Genomic DNA, 21,988 nt, shown 5'->3' with positions numbered 1-21,988 from the left:
TTCTGATTGCTTAAGAATTGAATATATAAGTTGGCTGGGAAAAACATAATTGTAGAGCATAATTTAAAGTATTTATGCAGCAAATTGCTAGGAGTTACTCTTTGGATATTCTGCTTTTCTCTGTCAGTGAGAAGCAGCCATAAATCCTTCTAGATTCTTGGCAGGACAGATTGAACAGGTTTATTAAATAATTGAGCTCATCCTCCTGCAGGAGCACAAAGTAGTTCCCCATCAAATGACATCTTCTTATTACAGGGCTGTTACTGGTATTGAGATAACAAGTACTGTCTTGAACTGATGTTACAGAAATTAGGAATATTTTCAGCTCAAATCAGCAGTCTTCAACTCTGAAAAAAGCTTCTGAACATGCACCATGAAAGAAAAATGGGCCTGTTAAATTCATAAAAATACTTTTCATAAAATTATTTTTATTCTTATTTTTAAAATGTTTTGGTTGGTAATGAAGGTATTTTGAATAAGAGAACTCAGGAAAAAAATCTGTAGTGATCCTCCTTCTGAAAAGAAATCTGTGAAAATGTAATACTTTCTATATGATTTTACTTCACTTGATTTAAATCAAGGTTTATTCTTAAGCACAAGGAAGTAACAATATTCTTTACACTAAGAAAAAGTAAGTTTCCTTAATCCTTTTATGGTCACTCCCACTTTCCTGGCCTAACTCTTCAAATGAAGAATCTTTTACTTCTGCTATACACCTGGAGAGCAGTCTGTATTCTTGCTTTCTAATAAGCTTTTCAAAAAACATTCACAGCAGTGCACAGGTGCTGATTCTGAACTATCATTTGCATTGTCATTAAAAGTTTTGACATATGAAAAAAAGATCCTAAATTAATTTCCATTCCTATGTGTTCAGTGATTGTAAGGTTCATTTTCAAGTCATAAAACTACTGTAAAAAAGCTGTGGCTGTTTACTTGAACTATGAAAGATGTATCAGGAATATTTTAGAAAAAACATTTGGTTTGTGCTTGAATATCGTATGTTGCACTCAGGTGAACTGTTTATATAGGTACTTCTGTACAAATCATATTCTAAATGTTTTTGGTATCCAATATTGCTCTGTTTGCTTTATGTGCATGTTCATAAGACTATGACATTTAATGAAGAGATCTTTTTAAAGTATTGATAGCCATGAGTAAATTATACTGTGTTTGATCTGTGTTAAAGATTCAAAGTCCAAGATATTTGAATAGAACTTAGAATAAAAATGTAATTAGGTTACATCCCTAAAGTCTGATATATCTTTAAACAAGACTGCAAATGAAACTTTATTAAAACTTCAAATGAATTATTTCTTTGCTTTTTTAAATTCTTTTTCCCTCTCTTCTCTTTCATGTCTATTACTGACATTGCTGCTTGTATTTTACCTGTCTTTTCCAGGGTATTTTAATTATTTACTGCTTAATGACTAGTACTGAGATGAAGCTGCCCTCTCACTGAGTTTTTTTTCTTTGCTTCAAAGCTTTGAGAGGTCTTGGAATACTGTAGCTGGACCAGCAGTTGTCATCATAAACTTTCCTGGAGGCAGTGTTTCCTTTCAGTAATTGATAAAGGAGGCTGTTTCCAGAGGTGTCTTTCCAGTGTCACTGAGAGCTGCCAGGGTTGCATGTCCTCAGCCATTACCAATAATCTGGAGAAGCCATAGGTAAAGCAAGCATGAAGCTGTTAATAAAAATATCTCTTGCTCTTCAGAGAATCCTTCAGGTTGGGTGGGATCTTAGCAGGTCATTAATCCAGCTGCACTTCTGAAGTAAATCATCTGCACCACAGAACAGCTCCAGTGCTGGAGTGCTGCATCTGATAATAAATTTATTATTGAAAGCTATGGAAAGTAACAGGAACTGGGGGGAATCTGAATAAAATGTAAACACTGCCAAAAAAAAGTATTTAAACCAAGGCAAGCATTTGACACAATTTAGCAAAAAAATTAATTTGGTGAAACAAATCTGCCTCAGTGTCCCTTCCTCTATTTAAAAGATAATGATCATATTAATCTTTGAGGTTGAATACTAATATAACTTGTTTTCATTATTTCTGTTCAACTTAAAAAACTCTTAAGCCCTGAAAAACAGAATTCCAAAATATGTGCTATTCATTCCTGAGTTTTCTGCTCCCTTCTCATTCTGGATGTAGATATCCACCCATAGACATTAAAATATTTGTGAAACCTGAAATGGGAGCATCCCACTGAGTGTGGGCCTTCTCTTATCCAGAGCCTGGAGTCTTAGAGAGTGTGAGCTTCCTGAATGCATTTTGAATCTTGGGTAGCCTTTGCATATTGAACAGAGCACTTTGATGCTCTGCAAGCATGAAAGAAGGCTTGCATAATACTGTGAAGCAAGAATTCCATTCTCTCTAAAATAGATGTGTGATCATTCAGCTAATGTTGAACATTGTTTGAAATGTCGTCCTCCAGATTAAAATGGATATATATGAAAAAATGTTTATTTATATACAATCAGAAGGCAGCATGTGACAAATGCTGCTTTCATAAAATGTGTTAACCTAAAAAGATAAAGGAATTTTAATCGTAAACCAGAATTTTGCAAGTTGGTTCATTTGAATATGAATGTAAGGCAGACAAGTTAGTGGAATTTTCATCTGGGATCTGTTTGGTTGTCTTTTCTTTTCCCCTTGCTGGTCCGCAGTACACCATTCCCAAAGCAGCTGTCATTTCAGCTGCCTGTGGGAAAACCCTCCTGTTTTGTAGCTCAGGAGTGCTGGCAGCAGAAGGGGAAGGGATTAGAGAGCAGCCAGGCAGCCAGAAAAGCCAGCATTATTCCTACCTTGTGAGGTGTCTCTGGGAGAACCCTTTAAGGAAGCCCTTTTTAGAACAGGTTTGATATCCCAGTGTGCTGGTGGTGTGATACAGAATCTGTGAACTGTCCTGCTGCGGGTTCTGCAGTCTGCACTGCCCTCTAGGTTTGTGTGGCTGTATTTTGAGTGCTTGAGCTTTAAGGCAAGTAATATAGGTCCTCAGAGGACAAGACTACATATGCTCTAATGCTCACTGGATTACTACAGTTATGATTTGCTTTTCATACAGCACACATTTGTTTAAGTAATGTAAACAGAAATAATGTATCATCCTCTAAGGTGCAGTACCTAAGACCAGCCTGGCAGTCCTTCACCCAGAGAAGGGAAGATAAAATACTGTCCTTTTCCACTGCAGTCAGTCAGTCTGCCAGTGCAACATCTCAGGTTGTGTGTGGCTCAACTTTCCTTTTCTCTCTTCCTCTCTCCTTTGTGCCTTCAAGTGCTCGACTTCTCAGGCATGGCTTCAGCTAGCCTTAGGCAACTTGGACTCCAGGGTAAGATCTACTGGTGTAGTGTCAAACTGGAGGAATGGTCAGAATACCCCATGAAGAGCCAGCGTGTTCATTGCAATATTCTTATGAACTGCCTACATCATTTTGCTAAAGCTCATGTGGAATCTTTCTTAAAAAAAAAATAAAAAAAAAAATCAGCTTCTCTAAAGTAAATTCATATAAGGTTTTACCCATTATCTTAAAAATACTCACTTTGATTGTTGGCTGATGACTGGTTTTGTTTGAGATGGATCTTGGAGAGTTACAGAACCACAAAACTTTATCTTAAATCCTTTCTGCAATTTTTTTCTTGTTTTTTTTTTTTTTCAGCTGGCACAGGAATTCAGGTTTTTGCATGTAAGGGCTGTCCCAGTGGCTTCTTTACAATTCATTTTACCTCAGGAGTCCAAGGTGGTTCAACTGAATGAGAAGTGTTTGCTGAATGAGAGCCTTGTTTTGTGTTTCTTGTGAACCCATCTCTGTTAAGCACTTTTGTAACAATCTCTGTGGCAGACTTAAGTATTTCAGCATGAGTAGTGCTGTCAAAATTGAACAGAGAAACTGAGCTTAATACAAGTAGTTCAAGCAGTTAGACTGAAATGTAAGCATTTATCTTTTGAAAGACAATAGCATTTTTGGTTTTTGTTACCATTAGCTGATGTTTCAACCAGATTTTGTGTTCTCATTGTGCAGTGAAATAACTGATGGCCAAAGATGCTCTGGATTAAAATATACTATAATATCCATGAAGTTTATTTTACCTTGAAGTTGTTTTAATCTACAGCAGAATATTTTCTGAAGCCCTCAACAACTGTTTGCAATTTAGAATTATATGTGCTTCCTGCTTCTAGTGGTGCTGCTGGGGCAGGTTACCTAAAGGACCTGTCACTTTTCTTGTGCAGTTGTTTCTGTGGCATTATTTTCATTGGCAAATATACAAGCTGATAGAAAAGGAAATCATTAGGTGCTCTCAGTATTGCTGAGGCATGGAGCTAGAGCAGGTCAGCCACTGCATTTTGCAGATTGTGACATTTTAAATTACCTGTACACTACTGGAAGCAATCTGTGGACCTAATTAACATCTCGCCTAATTAAAGTCAGGAATGTATGTAGAGAATGCTAGATAGTTTTGCACTGCCTTTATTTGTTAAATACCACATTATTCAAATTTGAGTCTCTAATATCAGTATTGAAAACTTCAGGTTTGTGTGCTGTTTTCTTAAGTGGGAGTAACTTTTTTTTTTCCTCCTTCAAGTAATCAATGCACTGCTGAATGAGTTCATTTTAATGCACTCAATCATGCCTCTAATGTTTGTAGCTTACGGGCGCAAGCATCAGTAATGCAGGAATGTTATATGGCTTTAGTTTGGGCCATTTCATAAAATATTCATGGAATCAAAAATGTGCATCAAAATAGCGGCTGGGAGAATTACATTTATGTGCCTGCTTTTATGGCAGCTTCACATTTAAACCCATTTGTGTTAATATCTAGTCAAACTTTCTACTTAAAAAAAAGGCAAAATAGTAGTCTCCATACATACCCCTTTTGGTTTGGTATCTATTTTGATATAAGAAATCTGTATTTTTGGATTGGGTTTTAAGAAGGAGAATTATGAACAAACTTTTAGATGATCTAAAAACATTTCTATATTGACAAAATTGCATTGAATTATTTTGCTTGAATGAATAGATTTAATTTTTTAATTTGAAGCAATCTAGTGAAAACTGTAGCAAAAATCTGTTAGAATTTCTTATATTCATATATAATTATTTAAAACTGATTTTCTACCCCCAAAATTATATTGAGACAATGTAGCCTCCCATATTTAAGATTAAGCTGTTGCTGATGGGATTTCCTTTGTTATGCCCTGAGTTATATTAAACTATAAAAAATTATTAAAGTATAAATTTTGGTAGTGGTAGTACATATATCAAAAACATTCTGGTTTTTGATTCCTTTTGTAAGAAGAGAAGAGAGACATCAGAGATTCTCCAAGTCCATTTGGTATCCACTGAGATAAATTCTGTGCGGCAGTGTGAAAATAAATATGCAATTGCCATTAGTGTTGCCAACTGAAAATAGCTTTACTGCTTTGTGTAACATTCTGCAAATAGATTTTTCAAACATGGGTTTCCTAGAAACACTTTTGTGCTTTTCTCTTTGAATTCCTAGACCTATAAAAATACATTTCTGCAAGCTGTTTCAAGTGATTTTCTTACTCCATTGTTTTTTCTTCTAATTTTGCTTTTTTTGGTCTTTGTTTTTTTTCAGTTCATAATAAAAGTAATTTAAAACTCTGCCTTTTTGCTGCCTAAGTAAGATAAAAATGCTCTTATTCTCAGCAATGTTCTGCAATTGGCTAATTGCTTTCTTTTAATGTTTTTGCAAGATTTTCAGATGGTGTTTTATGAATGTCTGCAGGCAACACTTGCAGCAGTTCAGTGTTTAAAAATTAGAATGCATTGGCCCGATCAGTTCCAGCTGAACTGACTCATGACACGGAGTAAACTCACCAGCCCCCTGAAAATATTATTTTCCCACAACATTTGAGTTTCACAGAAACATTATGGATTAAATAAATAAGCTGATGTGTCATTTGCCAGTGGCAACAAAGAATTTCAGTTTATTTTCTTGGAAGAATAAATTCCAAAGTCTTAAATGTTTTACCTTCCATGAATTTGAGACGTCTCCAAATAGCTCTTTTGATTTGAAAGAGTCTTCAGTAAGCAAATTCCCTTGTAAGGGCTTTCATGTCAGGAATTCCATCTCTTCCTTGTTTAGGAAATGAGCAGTGTTTTGGCTTTTTGTGAATCACTTTCTTTTTAGCATTTCTATGAACAGATTGTTTTACATTTTACTGTGTAATCTTTCTTGGTAATTCAGTGAGGCCAAATGTAATATAGATCCACTTGAATATTACCAAAAAATCATATTACTTTATCATTTTGTAGCTTGATGTAGATGGGTTGTTTCCAAAGAGGTTTCGCTGAGGTCTGGCATAAGGAGTGTCGGGTCTCAGCTCTTAGGGTTAGGTCAGCTCCCGAGAACTATGATGGGTATGGAATGTATGAGTTCCATTTCTAGTCTGATAGAAACTTTCTCAATGGGATACTGCAAGAAGGGAGCTTGGTAAAAGTCATCACACCTGATAGTTCCAGCAACCTGATCAATAATCTTTAAGATTGCAAGTTTTATTTACCTAAACAATGTGTCCTGTTAAGTGATCATGTTCAGTGTCAGGAGAAACTCAGATACTGTTCAGCTTCATGGTGATGCCACTCATTTGTTTGCTGCTTCCCATTCTTACTGAAAGTTCTTGAGTAACGCATGAATCAAATTCTAGTAAAGAATCCATTGCACATGTAGTTTATCCCAATGACTCAAATGTATGATAATACTCTTTCAAAAGAACAATTTCTTTATTAATGAACTTTGGGGAGAATTCCAAGTAAGAGTGTATGTGCTTATGAGAAACCAAGTGAACAAAATGCTGGCTCTATCTATTAATGTTACATTTTAACTCAACTTTCAATCGTTTGTCACAAACCCAACATGAGTTTCTTCAATATCTTAAATCTGCCTTTAGCAACTTGAATAGCTGGAATGCTGTTGACTGCAGTGTTGACTGTGCCCTCAGAAGTTAGCTCAACTGGATAGACAAAAACTCAAATTAGAAGCCTCTTGAGAATAGACAAGGGTTTTCATCTGGCTTTAGCAAATCTGTGTGTCTATTGTCTCTTACATCTACTGTCAGGGAGTCTGTTAACAGCTTGTACTGGTTGTGATAATTTCCCTTTGCCTTTCTATTTGTGCAGTCTGATGTCTAGTGTGTGATATTTTGGGAAGAATGTATAGAATTTTTCCTGTTTTCCCAGTGTGTTGGGCCATCTCTTCAATACCTGTCCCTGGGTAGAATGGAACAGAATAAAGCCTGCTGACTCCCTTTTCACCTGGCACCGCACTCTTCAGCGCCTGTTGTCTCCTCTGGGATTCTTACTTGAATTTTAGGCTGTAGAGCCATAAAATTATTTGTCTATGACACTCATTTAATTCATTGCGTCTTTGAAAGAGGAGCTTCTTGTGCTTGTCAGTTTTAGTTGAACTTGTTTTAATCATCGGAGAAACTTAATATGAAAATAAATTTTAATTCTAATAAAGATGAGTTATGTTTTATATTGCAGAGTTGAAAGCATGGTTATAAAGGGGTAACATATGCAAAAGACAAATCTAAATTGAGTTAATAAGAGAAATCTGTCATAGCTGTTCTGCTGCCTCTAGGTTGGCTAGAGGCCTGGGGAGATAACCTCATTTTCTCAAGGAATGCTTAAAGAAGATACATCTCCAAGCTTTTCTCCTTTCCTTTCCTATGACTGGGAAACAACTTTTCTGCTTCCTGGTTCTTTTTCAGTTTGAATTCAGCACTGTCAAAAAAGACTGCCAAACAGCAATAGTTCCTTGTGAATCACATCTCAGAAAAGGTGCAAACTACAAACATATAAACGAACCTATTTATTGGGGTTTTTTCAGCTGTTAATAGAAATGCAGTTAATATATTGGTGATCTATGGGACAAGATTCCTCCATCACATGCACACTTATGAAGGCAGGGTCACATTCACAGTTCTCCCTGCTACAGAAGAGTCTTTGCTAAACAAGATATTGTGACTAGAATGCTTTCTTTAAAATTATTTTTGTGTAAATAGTCTTATCTTACCTGCTTCCCAGCAATACCCATTATGTATGAGAAAAAGGTTTTCTGTTCTTTCCAAGAGCTTTGAATTTTCATTGTCCAGCAGGTATGGAAATCTCCTAGATTGATTTTTATGCACAGAGGTAAATCCAGCTGAAGGTAGAGGAAAAACGACTTGAATGTGAAAATGAATTGAATTCTATCTTCAAACTTTCCTTTGCCTTAGAAGTGTTTGAATAACTTACTGTTGAAGACCTTGGAGTATATTACTTCAGGCTCAGTAATTAATCTACCAATGGTTAATGCTCTTGCAGTAAATCTGCTAGATAAACTCACCAGAGTTGGCCTTGAAATAACTGCTGAATAAATTACCTTGCATGATAATTCCTTTTCTCATTGATTAATTTGTTTGAATGAAGGTTTTTAGTTTTTCTCCACAATTCTGATACCTTTATCCCCCACACTTCAAATCTTTCACCACAGGTTTTCATTATGGTAAAATAAACTTGAGGAATGGTTTCAGCTGTGATTATTTATGCATAGATGAAATTTTAGTGTATAAGAACGGCAAAGGCTTTATGAATCTAGAATAAAGTTATTTTCTAGAAGATCCTGACTTTGCATCCATGGAATCACACCCCCTCAACACTGGGAATTTACAAAGGAAAGCTAATTAAAAATATGATAAATTTAAATTAGAACGTTACTGTGTACTGTGAAATTTGATTGTATTTTCCAGTGATCCGTGGGTTATGTATTGAAGAGTCTTGAAAAATCTGTGGAATGCTTGGCGACAACTTACTTATAATGATGAAATTATTATGGACTACAAACTTTAACAATTTCTGATGATTGCACTGATTTTAATTGTGAATGATGTTTTTCAGGTCATGTCACAAAAGCTGCTAAGCATTTTGAAACCTTTTATGTGCTAACAGAGGGCACATCCTGGAAGGATGAGACAGGCCACACTTACACTTCACTGGCATGTCAGCATCTCTGGAGAATTTATACATTGCTAGCAGACAAAATGCTGGAAAATAAACAACACCAAGAGGCCATCAAAATGCTAATAAAAGCTTTAAAGATGGCCAAAGAAGGTAGGTGGAAAACAATGCTTTCCTATTCCTTCATTCAATGTGCAGGCCATGATTTTCCCAAGAGTTAAGTAGAAATTGTCAAAGGTTTGAATGGGTGATTATTTCCTGTGAAACTTAAAGACAAATGCTATCAATACTCTTGCAGATCTCACTGAAGCAGAAATGCCTTCTTGCTGTCTACAAAGAAACTTTTAGGTTCCTCAAAGCTCTATCTCCAAAAAAACCTGACAACCTTGTGGGAACAATAATATAAAACTGTGAACCCACAATCAGAAAATGAAGTCACTGATGGAAGCTGAGGTCACTGATTTTGATTGGCTAGTCACTGTTGATTTGGCAGTTTTTGACTTATATTATCTGCTGGAAAAGTTACCTTTTCACTCTACATGGTTACTTTATACTTGAAAAAAACAGGGTTTTATCATAAGCAAAAAAAAATTTTCTATCTTAATATGCATAAATACTTTTAAACTGAAAGTAAAATATTACAGAATTGCAGCACAACAGAGGTAGGAAGGGAAACCGCTGGAAATCATATGGTTGTCCTGAGCAGGCTGCTCAGGATTACATCCACTCTGGTTTTAGTATTTCCACAGGTAGAGCCTCCATAACCACTCCGAAAAAATTTACTGCTGTTCAAACAGCCTCACAATGAAGGGTTTTTTAAAAATACATATTTATTCAATATGAATCAGCAGGTGCGTTAGGTTTTTTTAATTTAATAATGTATGCCAAATATTTAATCTGTAGCCCAGTCTTTAACTAGTTGTTGGAATAGATAAACTGTCCAAAATGGCAAAAAAATGAAAATACTCTCCAAATTTAAAAATAAGTTCTGCAACAATTAACATTGTGACTGTATAGGTCATAATACAAGCTTGTAGTACTTTCTACAGCTATTGTCTTTAATATATGCTTAAATTACAGCTACAGTTACACTCCTCTTAATATTAGGTACAGTAACTAGAAGAACTGCTATGAAATTACATATGAATGTCTTCTTAATGCTAGTGAGAACTGCTGGATATTAAGTGATTGTCAAAATGGATCTTATGTATTTCCAAAATTTATTTTGACCAGGTGGGTGTTCTGTTTCCCTTTTTTCAAATTTCAGATCAATCACTTTCACAGCTTCCTGAGGCATGTAGCACTATGCACAATATATGAGCTGTTGTTCTCTTTAAATTTAAGTTTTAGGAACTTGTTTCTGAGGAGTTCTCCAGTCCTCATTCCAGAGCCATACTGGCTACTGCATGTTATCTGTAATCTACTCTGTCCTTCCGGACCATCATCTGTGTTTATGCACTTTAGGAATGAGGATTAGATATTACCTGCTTCAGACTGTCAAATCCTCTTAAGCAAGGAAGAAAGTTCTTTATGTCCCTAGCAACTTTTAACTTACTATTCTTATGTGAAACTGTATTTCTCTATCCTTTTGTCTTATTATCCCTTATCCTTTTAAGGGGTGTTGAGTATTGGAAAAGACCATCAGGTTTTTGAGTTGCAGGTTTTTAATAATTGTAAGTAATATATAAGTGCTATAGATAGAGCACTGATATGACCTCAGCGATTATTATCATTCAGAGAGTTTCAGAACTAGGTGTAGGCTTCTGTGTGTTTGGACAGAAAAAGTGTACAACTGTAAGCAGACAATCTCCCTTTTCATTGTAACTGTATTTATTTATGCATTTTACAAAATACCTTGATATGCACTTATTCTTCATGTTGATTTTTCACTATTTATTGTATTGGAGCAGATGGATCTTGAGCAACAGAAAATTTGGATTTTTGGCTATTTTTAATATAATTTCATCTACAGGGTTTTTTTATGGCTACTCATGATCTGGAGGGAAATTTTTTAATATAGTGTGATGCTTTAAGAACTACATAATTAATTTATATTTATTTTGTTATCAAATAGACTATTTTCTCTTGAAGGAGCCATGCAAAAGAACCAGCAAGCAGTGTTTGTTAGACTGGTATCAGTAAATTAAAACCTGGCATGGAAAGGTGGGATGCACCTTAGCAACAGCCTGTCCAGAATTTTCTATAAGTACTGTTTGCAAGTATAAGTTATCCATTTTTTTAGCTATTTTACCCCACAGTAGCTAGTAAAACAGAGAGGAGAATAAGGAAGATGAAAGTGGTCAACTGGTGGTTCTCTCTTGGTGTTTCACCAAGATTCACATTAGCAAAATGTGTGGGTTAAGATACATTTTGTGTTTATATATATGAAGGTTTATTACCTATTTGTAGCCACATTTATTTTATATTGAGTCTATATAGGGAAACTAGTATAATTTTCTAATGTGAAGACACTAGGACCATGATTAAACAATTAATGACACAGAACTTACACATGTTAATTTGATTGTACTTTATTACTGGAAGATATTTTCTCTGACTTTGCTTAACTTCCTTGGTGAACTCCATAGCCTTTATTTTTAATTACTACTGTATGTTTTCAGAAAGAGATACATGGGGGGGTAAGGAAAGGGAAAAATTTACTACAGTATTTTGACATCTGTATCTTGTTTAAGAACCTGCAAGAACTGTCTGTACCAATGTAATTTTGTTCAGATCATGCTGGTAACTCTACCTTTTACCCTTCCTTTAGGAGGTGATACAAAGATGCATGGAGAAGCAGCCTATTGCTTAAGTCTGGCATATCATTTTTGTGGAGAAAATGAGACAGCATTAGCAGTAAGTTTATTCTTTGCTTTAGCTTTGTCAGTATCTTCCTCTGCCTCCTCAGCTTGTTTGGCATTTGCAGAGTGGGAAAAACCTTGGAGAAACTTGGCTCATAGACCTTTCATAACTTTATCTAGTTCTGTAGGCAGGGATCCATGTGGCTCAAGCATTTGTGGTTCCAGTAAATTCCAGAACTGACTGAGTCCAGGTTTTCATGCTTGGATCTGTAGAAATAATATAAATTGACAGTTCAGGTTATATGTGACTAGCCTTCCTTTTCTTGTATATATGTGAATATCAAACAGTCTCTATTTACTACACCAGTTTTTTAAAACACCAGTTTTGCAAATTAGTTTGGTACAGTGTATTTGTGAGAAACAATAAAAAATATCAGTTCACACACTTACATTGTTAGAACATCAGTAATTTAGAAGAAATATGAATTGCTTTTGAAAAGCTGTAATGCTGATGCAATTTCTGCTGTGGATACTTGAGTTCAAACTCCTCTTCCGATGTTTCCCTTGAGCTTTAATAATTCTAAGACAATAGGAGCTCTGCATGTAGAATTCTATTCTAAAAGGAGGGTTTCCTTGCTTCCTCATAGGTCAGTGTGACAGGAAAGATAAGGATCAACTTGATTCTTTTGTGCCTGTCATCAATCACAGTCCTCCATGATACTTTTAGAAATGTTCTGTGGAAAATAAATTTGAATATTTTGTTCATGATTATTGCAATTAATTAGGTGGATAATTTCTCTTTCTGTTTGTTCTTTAACTGCAGAATGACTCAGTATTCTATTAATGAACTTGTTTTATAGATGTAATTGATTGTAGATATTTGTTGAGATGGTTTGTATTTTGTCTTTCTCAGAAGCAGACCAATAGAAGTCTCAGAATGAATTCAGCATGTGTATCAATATTACTTGCTTGGCTCTTGCAGTGTAGGATGTGTTCTAGATTTCTGTCTGTTTTCATTTTTGTTACAATTTTTTAGAAGTTATTGACCACCTTTATACATTATTCTTCAGTGCTGAAAGTCCTGTCTTCTGCATAAATTAATTGAATGATGGAAAGGGGGGGCTGTTCTCAGTGAATTGCAATTAAACCTGTAGCTGAATGTAAAAATATCTCAAAACTAAAAAGCTCCAAATAGTTTTATAAAATTTTATCTAATAGTTGCCACATCAACAAGAATATGATATTTGATCTTCTACAAGAAGGCAGTGTGATAGATTAGACAATAATTTTTTGTATTTCAGTTTACCTGTGATTATTTTTGCCTGACAAGCATGCTGGCATTCTTACCTGAGCAACTTTTCTCAGACTCTCAGAAACTTAATTTAACTTCTCATTTCACATAATATACTGTGTGATTTCTGAAGAGCAGCAAGATAAACAAATGTGCTAAATGAAGAAGCCTGCCTCTTAATCTCTCCAGAATATACAAAGGATAAAACTACCCTTGAAAATGTTAAAAATATTAGTTGTCCTGGCATTGTTTCCTCAGAATCAGTTTTGACTACATTTTGTAGCTATTCCCTTCCCTTCATTGCTCCCCCATATCTCTTGTTAAAAAATTACAGCTTCATTGGAAGTTGCATTTCCTTTTGTTGCATGCAGATATTTTTTTTTTAAGGAAGCTTCTGAAATCCTGAATTTTTAATGTACTCATTTTAAATATGTAACAAATAGGTAGTACCTAATGTTTTCAGTCCTACCAAAACACCTGACAGTTAAGGAAAGCAAAGTGCAAGGGCAAGAAGGTCTCTGTAGTACAAAAACAAGTTATACATTATATTAAAAGTATAAAATGTTATTTTAACAGTAATGGAAATACCAATACTTTTCAGTGTTAATAAAACAGTGGCATTTTCTAATACAATGGCATTGCCAATAATATTACATGAAAAACTTTTAAAGTACTTTTGTTAAAAAAAATACACTGTGTTCTCTGGGATGAAGAAAAAGGGGTACAGTTTTAGCTCCTTTTGTCCTTTGCATATCAATATAGACAGCAGTAAAATATCCCTGGTTGATAGTACTGATGAGCAGAAGTTTCTTCACTCTCCAGTTGGAAATCATTGCCTAAAATTTCCCCTTCTGTTCTCAGTTTAATGGTCTCTGTATCCGAGGGGAGCTCAGATGCTTACGGAGATGAAATCATTGCCTCCTGTTCCCAGGGGCCCACTGGTTATCATTACACATAACATGCAGACAATACTGCTAGGAGCCAGTTTGCCTCATGGTAATATGTAGTTCATCACCAGCTTCTGTAGCATGCTAAAGAGGTCTTGCCACACAGCTTGGGACTATTCGGATGTAGACTCAGGGGTCTCAGCAGTTATTTCCCTGCTTTGCATCAGTTTTCATCTTCTTTATCCCTTTGTGCCGTGGTCCACCTCAGGCAGTCTCCTTCTAGGGGAATCTGAAAGGAGCAGCTGTTACAGGCACCATTTCCTCCAATTGTTGCCACTTGGTTCCTTTTGCTCTTTAGCCTCCCTCCCCCAACATGCACACTCAGGATCATGCATATGAACTTGTTTCTCTCATTCATGTCTTCTAGCAGGGCAGAGAAGCATATGTTCAAAATAGTCATTATCTGATGCAGTAATTAAAGACTGAAATGATTGAGCTGCAGCCTATTCTATAAAAAATGCAGTCACTTTGTATCAAACGGGCTGGTTCTGTTAGAGAAGGCTTTTTATGTGCTAGGGACTTGGTGTTTAACATGATTTCATTTGGTGTATAATTTTTATAAATAAGTTTAATTTTATTTGATATATATGATTGATTTCAGTGGAGCTACTTAGATATAAAAATATAAGTGTGTGCAAGTTTAAAAGCCTGAGAGCTAATTACGTTCAATAACAGTGGGGTATGTTCATAATATTTTTCATATCATCTGGTTTCTGATTTTATAACCAAGCCTAATGGTTTTACAACAAAATATTAATAGTTCGCATTAGATAGATTTCATCTTAAACATTATAGATTTTGTCATGAAGAGTTCTCCATCTGAGCTAATTTTAAAGTAAAAGTTACTGTTTACTTGTTTTTTCCTCAGACTCATTATACAAGCAGAATATTAAGTGAAATATTTCTGTGTCATTAGAAATCTTACATAAAGCATTATAATCTAATGCTTGATTTGCAATTTTTTTTCCTTAAACTGGGCTTTCAAGAATTCTTCAAAGTGTAGGGTATAATGGATTTTTTCTCTTTCAATTAGAGTTGCATCCCAAATCATTAGGAAAAATCCAGTTCTCATTCGTTATCTAAGTGTTAGGGTTTTTTAAGTGTTCCTTTATTTTGGATATTGAATCCTGTGCTTCAAATATGTTACACATTTAAATAATAGAAGCAATGTTCATGAGTACTGAGACTCATGCCAAGCTAATGTGGTAATTTATGACATAATGCTGTCTGCATGAATTGTCAGAATTACGATACACAAGCCACAGGCATAAAATTATCAAGAAAATTTATGAACTTGCAAAGACATCTTCACATTCAAAATGACCCTGTTACAGCAATCAGAGGTAATTAATGGCGATAAACTTAATTTCTGAAAAAGTCTGTGTCAAAACAACTGGGAATTTTGTCTCTTCTCATGCAGCTGGGGAGAATATGAGTGGGGTGCAGGTATTCTGAATTTGATATGTACAGTCTATTTTATCTGATTATATCTCATTATATGGATTACGCCCATATGGATGGATGGATAGATTTGGTAACTCAAGGAGGATCTTAGCAAGTAAAAGAACTCCAAAAGGTAGAGTGAATGTTATTCTCTTTTCTCTCAAATATTGAGTAAGGTTGTTGAGAAGAATGAGCATGTGAAGTTAGAGGGCTGGACTTCAAGTCAGTGGTGAATAGACCACTGAGTTTGGGTTTAAACTTTCATTATTGTTGCCCCAAAAAAAAACCCCTCTCAAATGGGGACTCGCAATACACATCCAAAGATACTCTTCAATGGAAATTATTTCAAACTTCCTTCTTTTAAATCACACATGTGATTTAGAAGTCTAAGTGATCCTCAGCCATTAGTAATTAAGTGTAACATTTTCAGCTTAATAAATGGCATCACATGCTTGGAAAAACATGTTAGCGTGCCAGTTTAAGAAGAAGTCTCATCATTCCTAGAGGCTCCACTTTCACTGAAGTGACTTTTAATCTGTTTTAAAAGCTCTGTTCATATAGGAATTTAGTGGTTTTCATGTCTGAGGAATAAAACCCCAAAACTTTGAGCCTTCTTAGAAGGTAGGCACTTTTGATTGATTTTGACACTGGCAATGGATTGTGTACAGAGAAATGAGTGGCCCATCTTTGAAACTGTTAAATTTCATGTTCCTGGAGGGTCCCACTGCTGCTAGACACTGGTGAAGATAATGCAAACAAAATTATGTGAGAGAATTAATATTGGAAGGGAACTTTGTCCTGACAAAATATACTCACTCAAATGCTGAGGCAATTAAGAAATTAAAAATTATTTGTGTTGACAATACTAAAGAAGACCTAGAACTTCAGGAAAGAGATGAATGTCTGATCATTCAGCTGATTTTTTGTTATTAATTTAGCACTTAATTCCTAAAGTGAAGGAATGAAAATAACTTTTTATTTGGACATGAAAGTTAACAGTCTCTTAGCAAATGAAGGAGTTCTTTTGTGGGTTGAAGGTAGATAAGATTTTTCCTATCTTAACCAGTTCCTTGAAAACCTGTGGGGAAAAGGGTTCTGATTATGAGAAGCAGCAATGCTACATTCCTTCAATACTTTTCTGTACACCACACAGTTTTGCAGCTTGCTGCTATGGTGTCCACTATTCTTGCCTTGAAACATGGTGCCATTTTCTTTTTCAGTCTTTGGTTCAGATTGAATTTTCCTTGGTTAATGGCAGCATAAGAATTCCCTTCAGTTATGTGGATTTTTGTCAAGATAAATTTGCCGCAAGAACATCCTCTGTAAGAAAACACTCTTAAATGCAGCCCTGCTGCAGAATTACAGTAGTCTAGTTACACAAAAATTATAGAGTAGAAGAAACAAAAATATTAAATACATTAAAAATCTATTACCTGATGATAAAAAAAAAAAAAAATCACAATTCCATGTTTTCCCACAGCAACAATACATGCTCTAGCAAATCGTTGGTATTGACTCTACTCTTTTGGAGTCTCACATTCCATAAGAAACACCATGAATGACTGGATTTCCATCTCATCCATTACAGTTTTCAATTCATTCATTCATATATCCCAAAAGAGTAAGACTACCGCAGTGAGTTGAAAGTTTGAGTGCTCAGTCCATTAGATAAATCTATAGCACTTTTTCAGAATGTTAAAATTATCTGACCACTGGTGTTCTCAAGAATCTGAATACAAGTCGGTGACAAAAAGTTTAAAACCTCAGTTTTAAATAGGGCTATGCCTGGAAGACATTGTTTTGTTTGTTTCTACTTCTGAAACATATGAAAGTTTCTTCATTTATATATATTTATAAGATTATGTAGCCTTACTTAAAATATATATATTAAGCAGCCTGCATTTGGAAGTTCTGCTATTTAACATATCAAATGTGGTTTCCCAAACTTCAAAATCTGTTTTTTGTAATATTTTTACTCTACTTAAAAATGATAAATTGTAATGATTTATCATTCTTTATTTATTATTTTATTATACACACACAGGCAGAAGCACTTAGACACACTTTCTGTATGAGTATAGGAAAGAACTGGAGGGGAGTGCAGTGCAGCACTAAAGTATATTTACATCATCATAGAGATTCTAAGATCAAGAGAATTGTTTGCATAACTCTGAATTATTTCTGAGAAATTGTTCCTAACTGTTATGTTTGAACTCAGAAGAAGCAAACTGCCCTTACTGGGGGTTTGCTCAGGTCTAATATCTTGAAAAATTGAGGACAAAGCCATAAAAATTCCTTGAGCTGCTCTGCTAGGGAATAAGTGTCTTTACATCTGGTTTGCACAAGGCATGGCGGGCAGAGCACTTGGCAGCCATGGAGCCTCAGCTCAGGTCTCACCTTTTTGGTGTTGCTGCTGGGATGGAGCAGCCTCTGCTCTCCCCTGGTGTGCACAGTGCAGGTGGCTCTTCCTTGTGCTTTCCCAGGCAGGTTGGCATCCAGACTGAGGCCACAGTTAGACAGGGTCTGCTTCTGGGAAAGAAGGTTATGGTTAGCTTGTCCTGAGATTTCTGAAACTCCAGTAACTGTCTTCTGTCAGTTATAGGGTGTGATTTAGGCATTCGCTCTGGAATCCATTGAAACGTTTTTTAGAGTAGCGAATAAAATGTGCTCCTTTTTCCTTGTTCTCCCTTTTTCCTTTTTGGGTTTTTTTTTTAAAGCACCTGCCAATGTAAAATTTTCGCTCATTTAATTCCCACGTTGGATTTCTAGCTTGGGTGTGCTACACCTCAGAACCTAAATGCTGTACATAATTGAGGAAAAGGTATAGCTACAGCATGTCTAAGTCCATATTTTGTTATCTGATAACAATAACATACAAGATCTTAGGAACTGCCAGCCCATTAGTGCCCTTCCATTAGTGAAACTGCACATTCTATACCCAGGGCTGTGGAAAATAGCTGAGGAACTGCAAGAGAAATTTTCTAATTTTTTTAGATAGTCTACTTACAGAAATCAGATTCTTAATGTGTTGTGAGAAAGGAAACTTTTGTACCCACACTGTACAAATTCAGAAATTTCAGTATTTAAATGTAAATGTATTCATAATCTGGGAGGTATTGTTTTCCATTGTATCATTAATTCTAACGAACAGATTATTTAAAAAACCTCTCTAAAGTAAGCCTTTTAAAATTAGATTGGTTACTCAAATTGGTACAGTTCAAGCTACAGCAATTCACTTATTACATATGTGTTTAAATTTCAATTCAGTTATTCTCAATGACTTTGGGAGGACAAGTCATATGTTCAGGTATTCACAAATGCTTAACAACTTTGCTTGATCAGAATCATCCATGGCTAAATTGGAGAGTAGGTCTTGATTCAGGCATTAGATCTTGAGGAATTTAAAATTTATCACTTGATAGATAAATAACCTGAGAAGTTAAAACACTGAGGCATGTCTGTGTAAAACTGGGAGCTTGGTGCCTGCTTGCTAGAAGCAATTTGTTTTGCTGTTTTGCTTTCAGCTTATGTATTATTTCAGAGCTGATCAAAAGAATTGGTAGCAAAGTGTGAAATAAATTGTACTTCTAAAGAAATCGATTTCCCATTCCTTGGTGCTTTAAATTATTTTAGTAATATTAATATTTAAAATATTTCTGTCTGAAATCTTTTTATGACTGCATATACAGTAAAGGTCCCCATTTCATTCAGCTGTTTTTCATACTAGTATATTACACAGTAAACACTGTAGAAATACTATATTTTAGCACTGAAATGGATGCAAAAGATCTCAAGTGTCTATTTGCATCTATATGACTCAAGTTTTATTCAGTCAATAAGAACAGTCTTTTACTGCATTACATGGGTTAAAACTTGAAGAATATAAGGTTTTCAGCTGAATGAGATCCCTTGTTGAACTTCTATATTGATTTACAGAAAAGTATCCACTACATTATCTAATTTAAATTGGTTTTATACTTTACTAGTTTATCTCTGCAGTTTTTACAAATGTTATGCAAATTTAACTGTTTGTTTGCTTGCTTGCTTGCTTGCTTTTAGCTAGGAAAGCTGTGTAGTTAAAAATATCTGTTCAAGGTATTAGTAAGTATGAAGCAGAATATTTATAGGTGCTTTGTCTAAGAAGTAATGGGCATTTAAGCATGCAGGTATATATATTATGGTACTATTAGCTTAGCAGGCTACGGTGATCTGACAGCCAGGTACATTCATGTAGACACAACAATCTGATAAAAGCAATCCAGACATCTGGATCACAGTCCTGCATACAAAAACATTTCTTAAAAATTCACATTATTGCACTTACCCCAGTTTCCAGTCCTGTCCACCCTTTTCTCCTTGTTTCTTCCCCCGGCTCTGCCTTTGTCTTTTATGTGCTTGCAGAATCTCACTTTTCCTTTACAAGTCACCTCCATCTGCTGATGTGTCAGAGTAGCCCTGGTGCCACACATCACATAGAGGAATTCTCAAGATGAAGGGCTGTATTCACATCACTACTTCTGTCTCAGCACTGTTTCATGCTTGTCACTGCTCAGCACTCAGCGCCACACTGCCTTGTTTTGTCAATAACCATTTATTTGTTGCTGGAATAGTAGCAACCATTACATCTGACCTCCCTGTTTCATCAATTATGAATAGATTATTGGATGTGAACATCTGCAAAAGCTTGCTGTTGAACTTACCTCCTGGCTGGGATTAGATAAAGTATTAAACTGTTGTTTATTGTCAGGCCAAAACTCTACTGGGAAGCCAGGGAATTCCAGGACTAGCACACTCCCATCAGCAAGCACCAAAAATTGTTTAGTATTGCCACCGTTTCCCATAAGATCATAGCCATTTATTATTTACACTTATTACTAGTTGTTATAACATACTTGATAAAAGCTCTTGGCAGGCACAGTGTTTCCAGCTATTGTCACATCTGTCAGGATGGAAAAGATACATAAACTGTTTTTTCCTCTGATATTGCTGTTAAAGGGTAACAGATGAAGCTTCTTCACTCCAGACTGTTAAGCCATGCTTTATTTTGAAGAAATATGTCAACAATGGCTGGCTTGGAAAACATTATATTCCTGTCCTAAATATAGATTGCAGTAACCTTCACTAGGGCAATGCCTTTTGCAGTGGAAATTTCAAACTGTACAATAACAGTAAATGAAAATACTTGGATTTGATGTTTGCATAGTTTTTTTTGCTCTGAAGAATCTGGATGACTTTCTGAACATTTTTCAAATATGAATTAATAATAAAACTCTTTATTAGGTACAGGAAATAAGAAAATTATTATTTCATTCCTGCAAAGTTGTTGTTTAAAGAATTAGAATTAATATAATTATTGGTGGCACAGAAGTGCAGAATTAAGTATACTGAGGCAGAAACAAAAATTAACCTTTATTCAATCATCTGTACATTTCATCTCTTTGAGCTTTCTGTGCAGCAAAATGAAACATACAGGGTGAACTCCTGACCTTGTGGAAGCCAATAGAAGTTTGAAATTACTCTAGGGAAAGGAACCTTTTCAATTAGTTCCTTGTATTTACATATCATCCATTCAGAATCAAAGCAAAATGTACATGCCTTGAGTATTATATGAGGCAGACAAGACTTGATACAGGCAAAGAGCCTTAGGTCTGATCTTGATAGACTGTTAAGGAATGAGTGAAATGTTTGTCTTCCTCCCTTAATCCTTCAAGCAGATGCACACACAAGTAACCTGAAGCATGTGTTGCTGAATGTTTGTAGAGCACGAGGGTAAACACTGCTCTTGATAGCCCAGTAGGTCAGGGGAGGAGGAGTGTGGACTGGATTAGTTACCCACAGGGAGAGTGGAGCCAAGCAGCACCTCGGTGATAGCCCTGTCCTAGCTCTGGAAAGTCTTCAGCAAGGGTGTTCCCCTTTGACATTTGGCTTGGACAGACTTCTGGCTGGCTTCTTCTACTTCCCTCCCCTGTTCCTGACCCCTTGCTGCAAGATGTGTTCTTATGCATTATCCAAATAAAGTCCCTAGAATAGGAGTTCTGGAACAGACAAGTTTCACCAATTCCAGCTGAATTCTTCCTGTCTCTGTAAGAAGACTGACAACATTTGTGGATTTCTAGTAATTTGTCCAAGACTATAGCCGGTGTAAGTGGATATGGCTGAGGGCAAGGAGTTAGCATTCACAGGACTGAGTTGGTGAATTTTAGTTGTGAGTAAAGAGGGAGAAGTAACAGTTCAGTCAAATCAGGCAGTGCTGTCTCTTTCCTGGCTGACATCCAGTTTCTGTATCCCTGAGCTGTGAGCATGCAGGTGGAATATGTGCAGCTTCTCCCCTGGATGGTCACTATGCCTGAGCACATTTAGCATTGCACAAGGTGTGGCTTGTGGTACTGGTGTGTAATATTCCTGGGATCAATGAGCTCTGCACATTGGGATCAATACATTTCATGAACAATACCCTTTTCTTTTGCTGTCCAACCTCTCCCATGCTCTGTTTTGGCAAAAAATAAGAATTCATCTGGGTTTGTATTGTGAAACTTTTCTTT

The 21,988-nt window shown here is 35.7% G+C and overlaps 1 protein-coding gene across 1 annotated transcript in view; it reads left to right on the top strand.

Moving 5' to 3' along the window:
* The window catches only part of TTC29 (tetratricopeptide repeat domain 29), a 113,554-nt gene that overhangs the window by 34,781 nt on the left and 56,785 nt on the right, over window positions 1–21,988 (top strand). Inside the window, exons 6-7 of the mRNA XM_063158007.1 lie at window positions 8,905–9,117; window positions 11,735–11,820. Coding sequence (XP_063014077.1) covers window positions 8,905–9,117; window positions 11,735–11,820 — 299 coding nt within the window. The remainder of the gene's footprint in view (window positions 1–8,904; window positions 9,118–11,734; window positions 11,821–21,988) is intronic.

Source organism: Melospiza melodia, chromosome 5 (genome assembly GCF_035770615.1).
Source record: "Melospiza melodia melodia isolate bMelMel2 chromosome 5, bMelMel2.pri, whole genome shotgun sequence".
In the NCBI taxonomy this organism is placed as follows: Eukaryota; Metazoa; Chordata; class Aves; order Passeriformes; family Passerellidae; genus Melospiza; species Melospiza melodia.
This window is presented reverse-complemented; position numbering and strand designations above follow the sequence as displayed.